The following is a 19,316-nucleotide window of genomic DNA, read 5'->3' as shown; positions in this document are numbered from 1 at the left end:
CTTCATTGTTAGTTATTTAGTATACCTCACCTGATTCTTCACATCAAGCTTCAGGCAGGGTCGGCCACCATTGTATGACTTCTCCCGCAGCCATTTGGATCTGATCTGTATTCCACTTCCACAGGATTTGCTACACGCTGACCAATTTGACCATTCACTTAACTTACAGTCAGATGGACATGGCAAATTGCAAGTCTCTTCAATATACCCTAATTTGATTAATTAAAAGAATATAATTTAGTGTTTAACACTGTACAGCCAGGTATTCTACAAGCTTGACACACATGTTTTTAAGTAACTTACATCTCAGATTGTAATGTAGAAGCATGATTTTCTCTGACTTGCTGCTATTACAGAAATTAATATTACTAAAAATATATAATTATAAGGCAAATTAATTTGTTTTGTTCATGACTCAGATATAGTTATATCAAGTGGGCCAAAGCATAAACAACATATTCTTCATATTATTTTTACTGAATACTAATTCAGCTACTTTATCGACAGGGAGTAAAATTATAGATTGTATAATTAATTCATTACATTGAAAATGATCAGCTCAGTATTTAATTTTAAATGAGCATTTTATCATATTCAACTTAGTGATGAAATAGACTTTGAAAACAATGATGACAAGAAGGTTAAATAATGAGGATAGTTTGCACAAGACTGGGTTTGTATATTGGAGATTTAACACAATCTAACTGAGGTGTTTAAAATGATTAAAGGGATTGATGGTATAAATAAAGAGAAGTCTCTTTCCATGGACAAGTCCAGACCAATTTCAGCTAGGTTACTCAAGGAAATGTCAGAAAGTACTTTTCATACAAATAGTAGTGGAAATCTAGAATTCTCTCTCTGATCAAGTTATTGAGGCTGTGTCAAATTTCAAAATTGGGATAGATAGATTTTTATTAGGTCAGTGCATTAAGAGATATGGACACAAGGCAGGTAGATAAAGAAAATATAAATTAGTCATGATCAAATTAAATGGTGGAAAAGACTTAGGGTTTGAATGGCTACTCCTGTTTCTAATTCCCTAAACACAGAAATAAGTTTCAATAATTTGCTGAATGATGTCCACAATAACACTTCTGTTTCTCTTTTTTTTTCTGAACTGATGAAAACTTTTCACATTTTCACACAGCAGTTGTCCAATTAGCCAGCAATGGAATGATGTATGATGGAGAATGATAGGATGCTGACATAATGCCTATGAAGGAAATGTGATGACTTCTCAGTTCAAGTTGACGAGTGGCTTGCAGATAAACATGGATTCAATGTTCTGCCCGAGATATTTCTGCTCTTAAAAAAATTGCTGTTTGGTCCATTGTGGTTATGTCAGCTCCATGCTGAAGCAACTCAAATCCAGCCTACTGTCCTGATTCACCACTATTAACATGCTTTGTGGTTTTGTATGTGTTAGCCCATGTAACTTATACCACAGATAGTTGGGATTTTGTGAGTGAAATGCATTGAAGTTTATTAACAATACAATCTATTTCCATGGCTATAACATCACAGATTTACATACATTCTCTGAGTTCTATGCTTGCTGATGATACTGTCCATTACATACGTGAAAAATTTGCCCCTGAGGTCTCTTTTATATCTTTCCCCTCTCACCCTAAATCTATGCTCTCTAGTTCTGGACTCTCCCACCCCAGGGAAGAGACTTTGTCTATTTATCTGATCCATGCCCCTCATGATTTCATAAATCTCTATAAGGTCACCCCTCAGCCTCTGTTGCTCCAGGGAAAACAGCCCCAGCCTATTCAGCCTCTCCCTATAGCTCAGATCCTCCAACCCTGGCAACATCCTTGTAAATCTTTTCTGAACGCTTTTAGGTTTCACAACATCTTTCCGATAGGAAGGAGACTAGAATTGCATGCAATATTCTAACAGTGGCATAACCAATGTCCTGTACAGTCGCAACATGACCTCCTAACCCCTGTACTAATACTCTGACCAATAAAGTGTTGTGATGACATGTAACTGTTTCAATAGTACAGGCCATTCTGGGTTAGGATCTATGCTATGATATGACTTGCTCCTTTATCCTATAAAATACGGGAATCATTTCTCTGATAATGATCTACAAAGATATATTTGGATATGTTGTCTCAACATACTCAGGTAACGTCTTGATAGACACATGACACAACAAGATCTGGTCTCTTATTCTGTTGTTACAACTTGGATGTGTAACTTCATTCTATGCTGTGCTGGTTGTCATTGCAGATGGATGTGTATCAGTTGTCATAGACGTGTGGTTGTTGTCTGGTATGATATCTTCAGTAACTACATTGTCATTCTTTATTGATTTGTCACCGTTATCCAGATGATTGATAGTATGCAGTTTTAGAATGTCAACATTTTCTCTGGAGGACTTGAGAAATGCCCGTTGGAAAATCATATGGTCTAATGATTTGGACTGGACACATTTTTTCATCAACTCATGCAACTGCATGAAAATCTCAAAGGATTAAGCTTTGTCCTAGCACAATTGGGAAACATGTATGCATTCTTGTTGTTCATACTCTTGCTTCATTTTCTCCCTTCTTTCCAACAATGCATCATACTCATCAGTGATGAGTGTGTGGGAGGAAGAAATATGTCAATCTGTCTCCCAAATATGAGAGCTGCCACTGAGGATAAAACATTGTTTAGAGGAGGAACATGTACATTTAACATAATTATCCGAAAATATTGACAAGTCACTCTATATTGAATGATCATGGACTTTAGAGAATAAACACTGCACTCTATGAGACCATTGGACTGATGGTAGAGAGGAGAAAAGGTAACATAATAAACATTCCTGCCCATGTCTTTGAAGAGTACACAAATGAACTGTGGAACATTGATAGATACAATTTGTCGGGATACACTGAACATACTTAATTTCGCATCAGTATGTCAAAAATTGTTGATTAAATGATATCTCTAATTTGGCATGAACAAGGGAATTTGCCTGCAATTCCACAAGGATCAATGCTGGGTCCTCTACTTTTTGTCATTTACATAAATTATTTGGATGCGAGTACAAGAGGTACAATAAGTAAGCTTGCAGATGACACCAAAATTGGAGGTGTAGTGGACAGCAAAGAGGGTTACCTCAGATTACAACAGGATCTAGACCAGATGGCTAATGGGCTGAGAAGTGGCAGATGGAGGTTAATTCAGATAAATGCGAGGTGCTGCATTTTGGGAAAGCAAATCTTAGCAGGACTTATACACTTGATGGAAAGGTCCTAGGGAGTATTGCTGAACAAAGAGATCTTGGAGTGCAGGTTCATAGCTCCTTAAAAGTGGAATTGCAGGTAGATAGGATAGTGAAGAAGGTGTTTGATATGCTTTCTTTTATTGATCAGAGTATTGAGTACAGGAGTTGGGAGGCCATGTCGTGGCTGTACAGAACATTGGTTAGGCCACTGTTGGAATATTGCATGCAATTCTGGTCTCCTTCCTATTGGAAGGATGTTCTGAAACTTGAAAGAGTTCGGAAAAGATTTACAAGAATGTTGCCAGGGTTGGTGGAGGCTGATACAATTGCAACATTTAAGAGGCATTTGGATGGATATATGAATAGGAAGGGTTTGGAGGGATATGGGCCAGGTGCTGGCAGGTGGGTCTGGATTGGGTTAGGATATCTGGTCGGCATGGACGGTTGGACCAAAAGGTCTGTTTCCATGCTGTACATCTCTATGACTCTATGGTGAAACAAGTGGTTATCAAAATGAAATTGTGATCATGTATACGAAAATTATCAATCACAATCTTAGACCATGTCACAAAAAGAACCTGACATGGAAGGAGAGTCACTCTCAAATGTTGATGTTGATAGAATTAACATTTTACACACTTGATTAGTTGAGTAATGTCTTTATTAACGCAATGCCAATATCTGGATGCAAACACTTATCTCTTTTTTTTCCTTGCTGCACTGAAGTAACCAATACACATATTTCACATATATATAGTCTAACAAGTCTTATGCAGAGCTTATGAAATTATACTTTTTGCTTTTGAAGGTTACATCCTTAGAGGGTCCTAGTTTCTGTCTGAATGACCCGAAAGAATGAACTGTATAGGGCACTTTGAGTCATAGAGTCATAGAGATGTACAGCATGGAAACAGACCCTTCTGTCCAACTCGTCCATGCCGACCAGATATCCCAACCCAATCTAGTCCCACCTGCCAGCACCCGGCCCATATCCCTCCAAACCCTTCCTATTCATATACCCATCCAAATGCCTCTTAAATGTTGCAATTGTACCAGCGTTCACCACATCCTCTGGCAGCTCATTCCATATATGTACCACCCTCTGCGTGAAAACATTGCCCCTTAGGTCTCTTTTATATCTTTCCCCTCTCACCCTAAACCTATGCCCTCTTGTTCTGGACTCCCCAGCCTCAGGGAAAAGACTTTGGCTATTTATCCTATTCATGCCCCTCATAATTTTGTAAACCTCTATAAGGTCACCCCTCAGCCTCTGACGCTTCAGGGAAGATAGCCCCAGCCTGTTCAGCCTCTCCCTGTAGCTCAGATCTTCCAACCCTGGCAACATCCTTGTAAATCTTTTCTGAACCCTTTCAAGTTTCACAACATCTTTCCGATAGGAAGGAGACCAGAATTGCACGCAATATTCCAACAGTGGCCTATCCAATGTCCTGTACAGCCACAACATGACCTCCCAACTCCTGACTCAATACTCTGACCAATAAAGGAAAGCATACCAAATGCCTTCTTCACTATCCTATCTACCTGCGACTCCACTTTCAAGGACCTATGAACTTGCACTCCAAGGTCTCTTTGTTCAGCAACACTCCCTAGGAGCTTACCATTAGATGTATAAGTCCTGCTAAGATTTGCTTTCTCAAAATGCAGCACCTCACATTTATCTGAATTAAACTCCATCTGCCGCTTCTCAGCCCATTGGCCCATCTGGTCAAGATCCTGTTGTAACCTGAGGTAACCCTCTTCGCTGTCCACTACAGCTCCAATTTTGGTGTCATCTGCAAACTTACTAACTGTACCTCTTATGCTAGCATCCAAATCATTTATGTGAATGACAAAAAGTAGAGGGCCTAGCACTGATCCTTGTGGTCACGGACCTCCAGTCTGAAAAACAACCCTCCATCACCACCCTCTGTCTTTTACCTTTGAGCCAGTTCTGTATCCAAATGGCTAGTTCTTCCTGTATTCCATGAGATTTAACCTTGCGAATCAGTCTCCCATGGGGAACCTTGTCGAACGCCTTACTGAAGTCCATACAGACCACATTTACTGCTCTGCCCTCATCAATCTTCTTTGTTACTTCATCAAAAAACTCAATCAAGTTTGTGAGATATGATTTCCCACGCACAAAGCCATGTTGACTATCCCAAATCAGTCCTTGCCTTTCCAAATACATGTACATCCTGTCCCTCAGAATTCCCTCCAACAATTTGCCCACCACCGAGGTCAGGCTCACCGGTCTACAGTTCCCTGGCTTGTCCTGACCACCCTTCTTAAACAGTGGCACAACTTTTGCCAACCTCCAGTCTTCCGGCACCTCACCTGTGACTATCGATGATACAAATATCTCAGCAAGAGGCCCAGCAATCACGTCTCTAGCTTCCTACAGAGTTCTAGGGTACACCTGATCAGGTACTGGTGATTTATCCCCTTTAACCATTTCAAGACATCCAGCACTTCCTCCTCTGTAATCTGGACATTTTGCAAGATATCACCATCTATTTCCCTCCAGTCTCTATCTTCCATATCCTTTTCCACAGTAAATACTGATGCAAAATATTCATTTAGTATCTCCCCCGTTTTCTGTGGCTCCACACAAAGGCTGCCTTGCTGATCTTTGAGGGGCCCTATTCTCTCCCTAGTTACCCTTTTGTCCTTAATATATTTGTAAAAACCCTTTGGATTCTCCTTAATTCTATTTGCCAAAGCTATCTCATGTCCCCATTTTGCGCTCCTGATTTCCCTCTTAAGTATGCTCCTACTTTCTTTATACTCTTCTAAGGATTCACTCAATCTATCCTGTCTGTACCTGACATATGTTTTCTTCTTTTTCTTAACCAAACCTTCAATTTCTTTAGTCATGCAGCATTCCCTATAGTTACCAGCCTTTCACCCTTACAGGAATATACTTTCTCTGGCTTATTGGATATATTCAAAACACCCTTTGACAATGACCTTCATTGGAGTTGGTCATCATCTGACACAGTTTGCTGAATCTGCTCATTTGTTTGACTGTGACCAAAATGCATGAAATCGATGTCAAGACTATCTTTCAGTTTAGATTCGATAATGTCCACCTATATCTTTCAAGAATATCTTGTCGTAGAATTTGGAAGTTAACTAAGAACATTGGGGTTGGCCAGTGGGATCCTTGATTGTATTGCACTTCTAAATCATACCCTGGAATAATCACACATTGATGTTGTAGTCATGGGGGTGTCGAGGTTTTCAGCAGACCATTTCTAACAGTTTGTAATCGGTTGGGACAATGAAGTTCCTTCTGAACAGATACATGTGCAACTGTTGTATATGAAAACTAAAAAACTAGGTTGAGTTTTGCAATGTTGGAATAGTTAGCCTGAATTGACAAAAGAACCTTAGAACTAAATGGATTATGCTTATCATTTTATAGTTGACTTGTTCTTTTTGGGATGTACCTTCTGTCAGGATTAGAATATCAAAGTTAACACTTCCTGGATAGTAGAATGTTGAGAAATTGAAAAACATGCTTGTGATCTTTTTGCCATATGTATAGTGTGCTCTTGTGGAGAGGATGTCAAAGAAGTTTTTATCGTTACATCATGTCCCTATCCTTAACCTGCTGAGTTTCTCCTGCACTTTCTGTTTGTTTTTCTGGAAATACTTGCTATTGATACTATGTTGCAGGAGAGGAAAAGAAATGTTTGTTTCTTTTGCCCTCAAAGCCTTTTCCGTGATGTACAGAGCAATTAAATTTTACATTGCAAAATAAAGTAAATAAATTGCAATATTTCTCAAATTATTACTTGCAGAAATAAAATAATGCCACACCACTGAAATTTTAATCAGATTTATAACAACTGTGACATACCAGAATTGCTACAAAGCCAAGGATTCACCAACTTCTCATCTTGGTCATAGCAGGCTATGGCTCGATAATGCACACCCTTCCCACAGTCTTTGACATCTCCTTGTACCTTCATGCCAAGTTGCAGTGTCACCTTGTTTTCAGGAAGAATGCAATCTGACCAATTCCCTTGTGGCTGGCTGAAATATTTGTCACATGGACAAGACCTGGTCTCAACTAGTGGCTCCTTGAGGCACTTCTCTTTCTTCTTGTTTTTTCCTAATTGAACAGAAGAAAAAAATTACATTCTTTATTTATTCCACAATTCTTCATTTTCCTCATGTTATATGATAGGTGTTTGGAACGATTTGTGCAAAATATTTAAACAATTCTTTTTTATTCTGTCCTTAACTCTCATCAAAATCAATCATCAATTCTGCAGGTGGGAGGCGTAACCTCAAACATGTGTGGAAATTCAAAACTGATAAATGACCTTTTGTTTGCCTCTTACATTATTTGACAGTTTATTTTCCTTTAATCTCAGTATAGACCATTAACTTCTAGGTGACATTCAAACTCAGTTATTAATTGAAAGACTTGTAACACAATGTTTGGCATTTTAAACAAAACACTTTTACTGCACAAGAGTTGAACAAAGCAAATTTATCCTGACCTAACAACTTGGGGAGGATTTTCCATTCTGAGGTGGAAAGAACAATTGCATGCGCAATGAGTGAATCAAACAAGTGTCAAAAAATCTGATTCCCCTCATTGAAATAAACATTCACAAGATTGCAAGATCATATGGACACCAACTTATGGTGAGAAATCAAAATACCAGAATTTGTATCCCATTAATTACCCAAATTGTTGGAATTAATTTCGCTTTCCCAATTAATTTCTGTTCAAATGAGATACTTAGTGTTTCAGAACTTCAATTGCATCAGCCAAACAAGCACTTGGGGACTTTGGTCCTTTGTTACTAGTTTGGATGAGTACTCGATTTTCCACCAATACTTTGTAATGTTCCTTCTCTTCACTTTTGCTTAAACTTCCACAACTGCATGTTGACTAAGTCGGGACGTATCCCTGGACCATCACTCCACGTAACTGGACAATCTTATTGCATCACTATCAGCTTCACAGGTTGCACTTCCACGCACAGAAACAGAAATATGGGGCAGGGGCCAGCAGTTTTTGTTTCACAGGTGACTCTTTAGCTCAAAAGGAAGCATAGACGCTGGTACCTGTAGAGAATGAGAAAGGTAACTTGCTGGGTGACACAGTGCTATGTCAGAGGCAGTGCATGTCCCAAAAGTACATGTGACAAACATAGTGTATGTGCATAGAAAGCACAGCAATGTGTGAATGGAAAGATTAAGACATACTTAATGGCTGGAGGGTACACTCCCGTGAATCAGAGAATAGTGTCACAGAAGCTGGGAGATTTCTAGTCCAGGTGGACGGGATTTGGCAACAGTTAGTCAAGCAGTTGGCCCACCACAAGCCTGGAAATCCATGCAACTGTAGATCAAGGATCAGAATTCTGTCATTTGGTATGTCTAGTAAAATAGCCTGGGTCTTGCCTTATTGCTCAGTTTGAAGGTAGCACTACAAGTCGGTAAAGACCTGCTGTAAAGTCTGTCCATAGAATGGACCTAAGTCAGATATCAAGGTGGGATCTGCTTTAGGCTGGGAATTTACCTTTTTTCTACTTAGAGGACATGAGAATTGTCAGTCACAGGAGGAATCTGTAGATATTAGTGTTGGAACTGGTTGATATGTGAGAGGACTGAAAGGTCTCAAAGAGAGTGCCAAGATGAATCATGGTCTTTCAGACTTCATTATGGGGAGAATGCAGGACAGCAAGAGCGGCCACCTAAAGAATCATAGGCTCTGGGGACAAAAAGAGTACATCAATGGTCATGTGAAGTGGCTCAACCAAATTGGAAGGAATGATTCTCAAGCTAAAAGTTACAAAAACTAAATCACATATGGCGGATTTATTTCAGACTTTCTGAAAACTGTTGAGGGCAGCCAGAAAAAGAGAAGGAAGCAACCTAATGCTACATACATAGTTTTCCAAATAACATTTGATAAATTGACAAAGTATAAAAGATTGGTTCACAGAAAGAAAAAAGGAAGTAAGGGATAAACCAGATATTTTCATATTGGCAATCTGAATGTATTGGTGTGCCATAGGATCAGTACTGGACCTCAGATATTTGTAATCTATATGATGAAGAGACTGAGATTAGGTGGGAATGTAAACTGTAAGGTGGACATGAAGAGGCTGCAAAAGGACATAGAGATTAAATGAGCAGGCAAAAAGTTGACAGGTGGACGATAACGTATGGAACTGTGCAGATATCCGTTATGGTAGTAAAAATAGCAAAACTGAATGTGTTTTAAAAGGCATGAAACTTCTAAATGCAATGTTCAGACACACTTCAATATGATCAATTAACATGCAGGTACAGCAAGCAATTACAAAGGCAAATTGCATTTGGCCTTTACTGCAAGGTTGTTAAATAGGTACTTTCTACGTCCAACTTTATGCTGCTTGTCACTAATCTTTCAATCTGATTTGCTGAGGAAATGCAGAGTTGCTTGTCTTAATTATACAGGAAAAAGATCTCCCACGAAAGGTGCATTGCTTTTTGGCTGATTGACTGACAGCAATGTGAAATGGAGAAACCCATGGAAAATTTATGGGCAAATGCACATCATTGTTCAGACCTCGATCAAGCCCATGATGAATTCCTGTCACCTCTTTCTAATGTGTAACAGGATTAGTTATGACATGACATTAGACTATTACTACATTGTGCACGATATGGGATGACTAGTCTAACTTTATAGTCTTGTTCAATTCCAAAGCTCAAATTGCTTATTTTTAAACAACTATATAATTCATTTTTACAAACATTTTTGGGCTTAGCTTGAATAGCTGATTTTTTTTTTATAATTCTGTGTTTTACACATAATACTATTAAATAATTTGACTCCCCTTTCAGTCTTGCTGTGAACATTTATTTTCCTACCCACTCTTTATGTTTTATTAAATAATGGAAATAAAATAATTCAAATCAAAACATCTTGTCCAAGTGGCTCCTCAACCCTCTCAGCTCCAGTACAGCAATAAACTCTCAAGCCTGACTGTCATCCAGAGAACATGATATGAATTTATACTGCACGTTTCATTACTTTTGCTTATTATGTATTATGAGATGCAAGTAATCCTACAAAAATGGCAAAACTGGTGTCTTTTACTAATTCAATATTATCTCATAGATTCTATGGTCTATGACACTGCTTACAAAAACAACGAACCACACACAGAGTGTCTAAACATTACAATTCCTATACTTGTCCACTCTGAGTAAATCTTTATCAGATGAGCTTTTCTCTTTCTTCTTTCTCCCAATACATCTTTCTTTGACTTAAAATAGAGTGATTCATTTTCTTTAATTTTGAACTGTATTTGTCCAATCTATCTATCTCTCTCCTGCTACCCAATTTATGTACTTCCGCACTCTTTCATCGTCCTCACCATTGGAATAATTTGCTTTTGTTTTTGTTTTAGCTCTACACTCAAGTTGTTTCTAAAATAGACTCAGTATTCTGACTTCAATCAGCCATTTACTCATCCAACTCTATTTATTGAATAATCTCTGCATAAAGAAATAATTCCAAACAGTGCAACTTGCAACTCACAGTCTGAAACATGATTGCTGTTTGAATCACTATGATACAGGAAGGCCATCCACACTTCAGATACCATGAAAAAGGTGGTAAATACGGCAGACCAAAGTTACCTGCCTGGACAGTTATCTCCCTGGAAAACCAAAGATGGAGTCCAGTGGTTATGGTGGTGTGTCTGAGACTGGAAGAGCCTGTGGCAAGTATGCCTTGTTCATTCTGGGTTCCCCAATGTTGTTATTGTCATTCAATCACTTACTTGGTCAGTAATAAGCCCTGGTCATGACCTGGGAGCACTTTCCTGCATCTGACAGCTGCAGGTTAATCAAAGGTCAGCAATTCTCTAGAGCTGGGAGTGCCACTTGAAGTAGAGGCAGTTGCTGGTACTGCATTAGCTGAATTACGGTGGGACAGCCCTGTTGCAGTCATTGAGTGTTGTGGCCATCACTGTAGAGAAGGTGCTGAGAAGCCTACCAAGGATCTGCTGCCAGCAATGACTGCCACAAGGCTGTCCCACCATAACTCCTGTATGCCCTTTAAACTGACAGTTTCACTACCTTGGCAATCTCTGACTGGCACCAGTAAGCCTATCTAACCTGCCTTTCCCCCAGTAATGGTCTGGTACTTCAGCCAGCTGCAGTACCAGCAGCTACCTCTACTTCAAGTGGCACTGCCAGTCCTAGAGAATTGCTGACCTTTGATTAACCTGCAGCTGTCAGACACAGGAGCCAGAAGATCTTTGGTAGGCTTCCCAGCACCTTCTCTACAGTGATGGCCACAACATTCACTTCTGCCACCCCAACTCTCTCAAAGGTCTGGATGCTGTTGGGGTCTCCACTGTGAAACTGATGCAAAGTACCTATTCAGATGCTTCATCATTTCTTTGTTCCCCAGTCTCATTTCCAAGATGGTGGCAGTAGCAGCACAGCAATCAAGTTCCTGCCCAGAGTTCACCTGCTCCATCTACTTTTATTTCACACCTTTTTTCTTACTTCAATCTACTTACATTTTGTGGAGAGATTGGCAGATTCAAGGTGTCCAGCACACCTGAGGAAAATTTACTTGCCGGCGGTGGTGTGTCGCATGTGGAGATCCAGCCCAGCATGGGGGAGAGCAAGAGAGTGAGCCCATTGCGATGAAGTGCAGGAGACAGTGAGAGACCATGGGGGAGAGGGAGAGAGCGAGTCCAATGCATAGGAGAGCAAGCCCAAGGCCTCCCAACGTCTGTGGTGGCTTTAAGCATGGAGGAGATTGAGCCCTTGTGGGGAGTGCAAGATCACCATGGCTCAGCACTTAAAATTCAATATGACAATGTCTTCTTAAGTTTATTTCTTTATTTTTCAATTTTATACTAAGAAGGATTTTTATGTTGAATTTTTAACTTTATTTCCTAATCTTGTACCTAAGATTTTGTACCAGCTGGCACCAGGAATGGTGACTGTATACACTTTTCACTGTAGTTCTGTACCCCTGTACTTGAGTACCCATGACAATAAAATTTGATTCAGATTCAGATTCATTTTCCACTGGACCAATGTCCACTTTTGTCTCTCTCTTACATTTTATATATCTAAAAAATCTCCGCAATCCTTTCTATTACTAGCTAGCTTACTCTCATATTTCATTGTCTCTAGCCTAATTGCTTTTTTTTTGTTATCTTCTGCTGGCATTTAGAGGCTTCTAAATACCTGGCTTCCCACCCACCTTCACCACATTTACACTTCCTAATTTGCATTTATGCTGTCTCTGACTTCCCTCATCAGTTGCCTTGTCTGCCCCTTCTTCTTCCTTGGGATAAATTTCTGCTTTGCCTCCCGAATTACCCTCAGAAACTCCTGCCATTGGTGCTCCACAGTCTTCCTTGCTAGACTCCCATTCCAATCAACTCTGACCAGGTCCTCCCTCACATCTTCGTAGTTACCTTTACTCAATCATAATACCATTCCACCTGATTCCAGCTTAACCTTTTCAAATTCCACAGTGAATACTATCATATTATGGCCACTGCACCCTTTCACTTGCCAATCAAATCTGCCTCAATAAACATCACCAAATCCAGAATAATTGTTCTCTCGTGGGCTCTACCACACACTGCTCCAAAAACCATCTTGTAGATATTCCATGAATTTGTTTTCCTTGAAATCCACTACCAACCTGATTTACCCAGTCTACTTGCAAGTCCCCGTGATTATTGTAATTGTGTTTTTCTTATGTACCTTTTCTATCTCCTGATTTATTTTCTTTACCACATCCTGACTACTTCTAGGAGGCCTGTACATGCCTTTTGATTCTATTGCATTTCTTGATATTGATTTAATTTCATTTCTTATGAACAAGGCAACCCTGTCCCCTCTGCCCATCTGCCTGTTCTTTCCATAGGATACATATTCTTGGATATTTATTTTCAGCCCTGATCCCCTTGCACCTACATCTCTGCGATACCTATAACGTCATACCTGCCAATTTCAATCTGTACTACAAGCTCAGTTACCTATCTGTGCATTTAAACACAACACCCTCAGTCCTGCATTGGCTGCCTCCCCTCCCATAATTGTTCTCTTATCTGCTATGCCTGAAGTTCAGTTCCTAAGACTTTCCACACTCTCCCCCATATAATTCATTCTGAAAACTGTAATAACCCTTGATGAGCCCTCTCCATCCACACCCTTAAACCTTTTCTACAGATTTTTAAGCAACTGAATACCAGTTCCTCCCCCCACCTCTTCCCCCCCACCCCACCCCCTCCCTGCACTACCAACTTTTTATTTAAAGCCCTATCCAGAACCCCAGTTATTCAATTTGTCATTACTCTTGCCCCAGCATGATTCAGGTACAGGCATCCCATCAGAACTGCTCAGACTGGAAAACATTAAGGTGCTTAATATGTGAAATAACATGACATGTTACCTTACAGAATACTATATAGTGAGTAACACTATAAAGAGGTAATTGCAGAATCATAAATTGATTTGTTTGCCTCGGCCATAGGAAAAGATTGTCACTGTTAATGATGCTAATGTAGGAGATTTATTACCAAATAAAACAATATCTGTACAGACTCAATCTAAAAGATTATTTTAGAGAGGGAGAAGATTAAGGTCATGATGGACAATGAAATTCTCAAACTGAGTCATAGAATATGAAGCTCACAGGACATGATCGTGCCAGAAACAGATGGGTCACAGTGATTCTGTATTATTACAAAGACAACATGTGATGAAAATTGATTCATGTCCAATTGCAAGACTGGAAGATGGCATTGAATATATTAGACATATGATTTTTCACAAAAACTAACTTTCTAAACTAAAATTGACAGATCTTGTTGGCAGCTAGAAACAGGTAGAGACTAGGGGAAACCTATAGCTTGGGAATCATTTGCTTTCAGTTCACAGATATCCTAGTTGGGATTAGATGAAAAAGTGAAGTTCCTCCAAAAAGAGGCAATAATTCAGAACAGTTAGGGTATGAGCTGCCTCAGGGTAAAGATTTACTTTGAAATTTCCAGACCAGAAGTGTTTGGTTAGAACCCTTATGTGTTATTCAAAACTGAGAAAATCTAAGCTTGGCTGTGTCAATTGTAAAGAAAGACACTGTCACTTCAAACTGTTATGATCAGGAATTGAAAGATATTGTTAAGTAAATCAATAGATGTGTTACAGAAGAGATTTGTCTCTGGTATTTCAGTGCTAAAAAGCAGTGGTGTTGGTATAGATGACATTGTATTTTTACTTTGTGTCATTGTGATAGATGTAATAATTTATTCTATTTTATCTTTTCTTTAAGTGTGATTTAAGCCTGACTCCTCCATAAATGACATCACCTAAGATAATAATCGTAAAACAACCAATTATTAATCTGATGAGATTGTTAAAACAGAATCTGTTATTTAAATGCCACTCAACACTTTAAAGTGTGCAATTTTAAAACATAAACATGAATTTACTCTATGGCAAGTAACCATGTTTAAAAATTTTCATAATTCCCATGATTAAAAACATGTGATTGCTACTTTCTGAAGGCTGGCAATAAATTACAGTCTTTGGAAAACTAAAACAAAAACTAATGAGTTCTGTTCTGTTAAGTATGCTTTTACACAGTAGTGTGAGAGATCAAATTAATGCTATAAGACATGACAATTAATCATTGTTTGAGAGTGTAACGGAGCTTCCAAAAATATGATTAGTAAAAACAAAAAATCAATTTAATAATAAGAAATAGGAAACTTGCTAATTCACTGTGATTATATTTGATGTAATATGTCAAGCCTTTTACAATTGGCAATGCCCAATATTTACCTATCAGCGATCTTCTCCGACTATGCGTTGATCCACAGCCTCCTACACAGGGTGTAAACTTGCTCCAGTTTGTGAACATGCAATCATCATGGCAAGGAATGCGACAGTTCTGCACAAGTGCAGGCATTGGTCTTGCCCACTTCAAGCATCCAAGAAAGTCCACATTTTGATCATTACCTGTTCTACAGGTCACACCTAAAATAAAAAGGACAGTAAAAGTACTTTCAACTGAATTCCTTTATGAACACCTCCCTACTTTAATATAATTTAAAACATGGTCAGTTAAATATCTAGAATAATATTAGAAATCATAGTATTTGTAGCTTGAAGTGACCTGAAACAAACATACTAATCTCAGTTAAAAATCACACAACACCAGATTATAGTCCAACAGGTTTAATTGGAAGCACTAGCTATCGGAGCGCCGCTCCTTTATCAGGTGGTTGAGGAGCGGCACTCCAAAAGCGAGTGCTTCCAATTAAACCTGTTGGACTATAATCCGGTGTTTCCAATGGGAGAACAGACCTAATCGTCTGTATGGCCTAATCTTGGACCTGTTCTAATTCTCTTTTTCTGGAACAAACTAACGTGGTGATTCAGAGACCTGAATACGCCAGTTTCAGATAAGTTATTTTCAATAAAGTAATATGTGGAACTAGGTGGCATTGAAACCCATTATGAAAGCTGAGAAAATGTTGGTGAATTTCAGTCCTCTCAGAAGGTAATGTGGTGAGTAGTTTGGTTCCATTTGATTACTATTTCAGGTAACTTGTGGTCTGTTCTGGATTGAGATGGCTTCTTTCTGTCTGTGACTAACTGAGATCTAATGTTGTATTCAAAATTCCTTTTTTAACATCACAGTACATTTTATACTTGCAGTGTCTTGTGCAGAATACTCCCCACACTTCTCAGATGCTTGCATCTCAACTGCTGATGTCATTATTATATCATGATACACAGCACATATTTCATTACCATAACCATTAATCCATTACACTGCAGTCCAACTTGTGAAACAGAATACTAAAGGTGAGAATGACAACTAATTCATTACAATCCTTCTTAGTTTTAGATGGATTTTCCAGAAGCAATATGACCAAAGAATTTGCAACATATGCACAAGGAGTACAGGATGTTGACAATGCCTCTGCTGGAGTTACTGAGTCTAGCTCTGGTCACCCTGGTGTAAGAAGGATCTTATTAAGCTGGAGAAGGTTCAGAAGAGAATTAACATGATGTTGCCAGAAATGGAAGGTTTGAGATCTATAGGTTTGAGACTCTATAGGCTGGGACGTTTTTCATTGGACCGTAGGAGGTTGACAAGTGACCTTATAGGGTTTATAAAAATAATAAGGGGCATTGATAAGGTGAATAGCAAGTGTCTTTCCTACAATGTCAGATTTTAAGAATAGGGGCATATTTTTAAGGTGAGAGGAGAAAGATTTTACAAAGATATCAGGGGCAATATTTTTACACTGAGAGTGGTTCGTGTGTGAAATGAACTTCCAAAGGAAGCAGTGCATGCAACTACAGTTACAATGTTTAAAAGACATTTAGATAAGTACATGAATCAGAAATGTTTGGAAGGGTTTGGGCCAAATGCATGCAGGTGGAATGAGTTTAGTTGGGGTTATGGTGGCATGGACTGGTTGGATCGAAAGGTGAGTTTCCATGCTGTATGACTCTCTGGGTAGAAATTGGTCATTCAGCCCCTCAAGCTTGCTCCTCTTTTAAATAAGATCATGGCTGATTTGATTGTAACTACAAACACAAACCCCCACCTAAACCTAATAACCTTTCACCTCCTTGCTTAACAAGAATCTAGGCACAACTGCCTCAAAACTATCTAAAGACTCTAATTCCACGACCTTTTCAGAAAGAGAGTTCCAAAGAATCATAACTCACTGTACAAAAAAATCTTGCCTCTTCCCTTTTTTTAAATTGGTGATCTCTTATTTATGAACACTGATTTCTGATTCAAGAGGTAAAGTTTTTGGAAAGTAAGAAAAAATTATCTTAAGTATTACTGATTTTGGAATTTGTCAACTTCAATGAAGAGTAAGTGAAAAATTATCAGTGGAGTAAGAGTGACCTTGTATTCCTTCCAATCCTGAAGACATAGGCACAAATAAAGCCAAGCAAGAAATAAATGTTTCCAGCCTATTATTTGATATAAAAGATTCAGGTGAACGGTCTCCTCCCAATGATAAGACTGATCCATGATTTTACTTAGCTACTTAGAGTGTGTCCAAGTCTTCCAGATCCTAGCTCTCAGTGACTGTTCATTTCTTTTTCACAGATCACTTCTGGAATACAGTCAAATTACACAGTTTGGATTTTAAACAGAAACTGCACTCTAAGAAATGATTGCTTTTTGGCTTGACTGAAATGTATTTGAAACTAAAATTTATTTTGATTGCTATTTCAGGTCTTAACTATTCTTAATATCAACTTTATGTACAAACGTAAGAATTCTGAGCCGAAATAGACAATTCCGCCCCTCAAGCCTGCTCTGCTAATCCCAGCCTCAGCTCCAGGTTTCTGCCTGCTCCCCATAATCCTTCAACCTGTTACTAATTAAAAATTTTCTATCTTTGTAAATTTACTCAATAATCAAGCTATAGGATAGTGTTTTCTACAGATTTGTGACCCTTTTGGAGCAGCAATTTCTTTTCATCCCTGTTTTAAAATCTGCGACACCTCATCCTAAATTTCTGACCTCACATTCCAGATTGCCCCCGCATGGAGTCGTAGAGATGGAGAGCACGGAAACAGAACCTTGGGTCCAACTCACCCATGCTGACCAGATATCCTAACCTAATCTGATTCAATTTAACAGCACTTGGTCCATATTCTTTTAAACACTTCCTACTCATATGCCATCCAGATGTCTTTCAAATGCTGTAATTGTACCAGCCTCCACCACTTCCTCTGGCAGTTCATTTCATACACACACCACCCTCTGCGGGAAAAAATTGCATCTGAGGTCCCTTTTAAATTTTTCCCCTCTCACCCTAACCCTGTCGTTCTGGAATACCCCAACCCCAGGAAAAAGACTTTGCCTGTTTATCCTATCCGTGCCTCTCATGATTTTATAAACCTCTATATAGTCACCCCTCAGCCTCCGATGCTCCAGGGTAAACAGCCCCAGCCAATTCAAACTCTCCCTGTAGCTCAAATCCTCCAAGCCGGGCAACATCCTTGTCAATCTTTTCGGAACCCTTTCAAGTTTCACAACATCTTTCCAATAGGAAGGAGACCAGAATTGCACACAGTGTGCCAAATCTGGCCTAACCAATGTCCTGTACGGACTCAACATGACTTCCCAACTCCTATACTCAGTGCTCTGACTAATAAAGGAAAGCATTCAAACACCTTCACTATCCTATCGACCTGCAACTCCACTAAAAAGGAGCTTTAAACCTGCATTCCAAGGTACCTTTGTTCAGCAACATTCCCTAAGTCCTTACCATTAAGTGTACAAGTCCTGTTCTCATTTGCTTTTTCAAAATGCAGCACCTCGTATTTAACTAAATTAAACTTCACCTGCAACTCTTCAGTCCATTGGCCCATCAGATCAAGATCACATTGTAATCTGAGTTAAACTTCTTCGCTGTCCACTACACCTCCAATTTTGGTGTCACCTGCAAACTTGCTAACTATACCTCCTATGTTCACATCCAAATCATTTCTATAAATGATGAAAAATAGTGAACACAGCACTGATCCTTGTGGCACTCCACTGGTCACAGGCCTCCAGTCTGAAAAACAACCCTCCACCACCACCTTTGAGCTTCTACCTTTGAGCCAGTTCTGTATCCAAATGGCTAGTTCTCCCTGTATTCCGTGAGACCTAACCTCGCTAACCAGTCAGTCTGTATCCAAATGGCTAGTTCTCACTGTATTCCATGAGATCTAAGTTTGCTCACCAGTCTACCATGAGGAATCTAGTGAAATGCTTTACTGAAGTCAATATAGATCACACCCAACGCTCTGCCCTCATCAATCCTCTTTGTTACTTTTTCAAAAAGCTCAACCAAGTTTGTGAGATATGATTTCCCATACACAAAGCCATGCTGACTGTCCTTAGTCAGTCCTTGCCTTCCCCTCTGAGAACATTCTGCACCCTCTCTGAGATATCCTTGATTCTGGCACCAGGGAGGCAACACACCATTCTGATTTTTCCTTGCGGGCGCAGAAACATCTGTCTGTGCCTCTGATTAGAGAGGCCCATATCAAAATCAATCAC

At 39.2% G+C, this 19,316-nt stretch overlaps 1 protein-coding gene across 3 annotated transcripts in view; it reads right to left on the bottom strand.

Moving 5' to 3' along the window:
* The window catches only part of thsd7ba (thrombospondin, type I, domain containing 7Ba), a 908,760-nt gene that overhangs the window by 281,136 nt on the left and 608,308 nt on the right, over positions 1 to 19,316 (bottom strand). For 2 of the 3 annotated variants that reach the window (XM_072579697.1, XM_072579698.1), the window contains exons 14-16: positions 15,068 to 15,262; positions 7,092 to 7,346; positions 31 to 209 (exon numbers count right to left, since the gene is read on the bottom strand). In XM_072579697.1, the coding sequence (XP_072435798.1) occupies positions 31 to 209; positions 7,092 to 7,346; positions 15,068 to 15,262 (629 nt within the window). The remainder of the gene's footprint in view (positions 1 to 30; positions 210 to 7,091; positions 7,347 to 15,067; positions 15,263 to 19,316) is intronic. The other variant, XM_072579699.1, reaches the window with a different exon arrangement.

Source organism: Chiloscyllium punctatum, chromosome 10 (assembly GCF_047496795.1).
Source record: "Chiloscyllium punctatum isolate Juve2018m chromosome 10, sChiPun1.3, whole genome shotgun sequence".
In the NCBI taxonomy this organism is placed as follows: domain Eukaryota; kingdom Metazoa; phylum Chordata; class Chondrichthyes; order Orectolobiformes; family Hemiscylliidae; genus Chiloscyllium; species Chiloscyllium punctatum.
The sequence above is the reverse complement of the archived record's forward strand: the minus strand, read 5'-3'. Positions and strand labels throughout refer to the sequence as shown.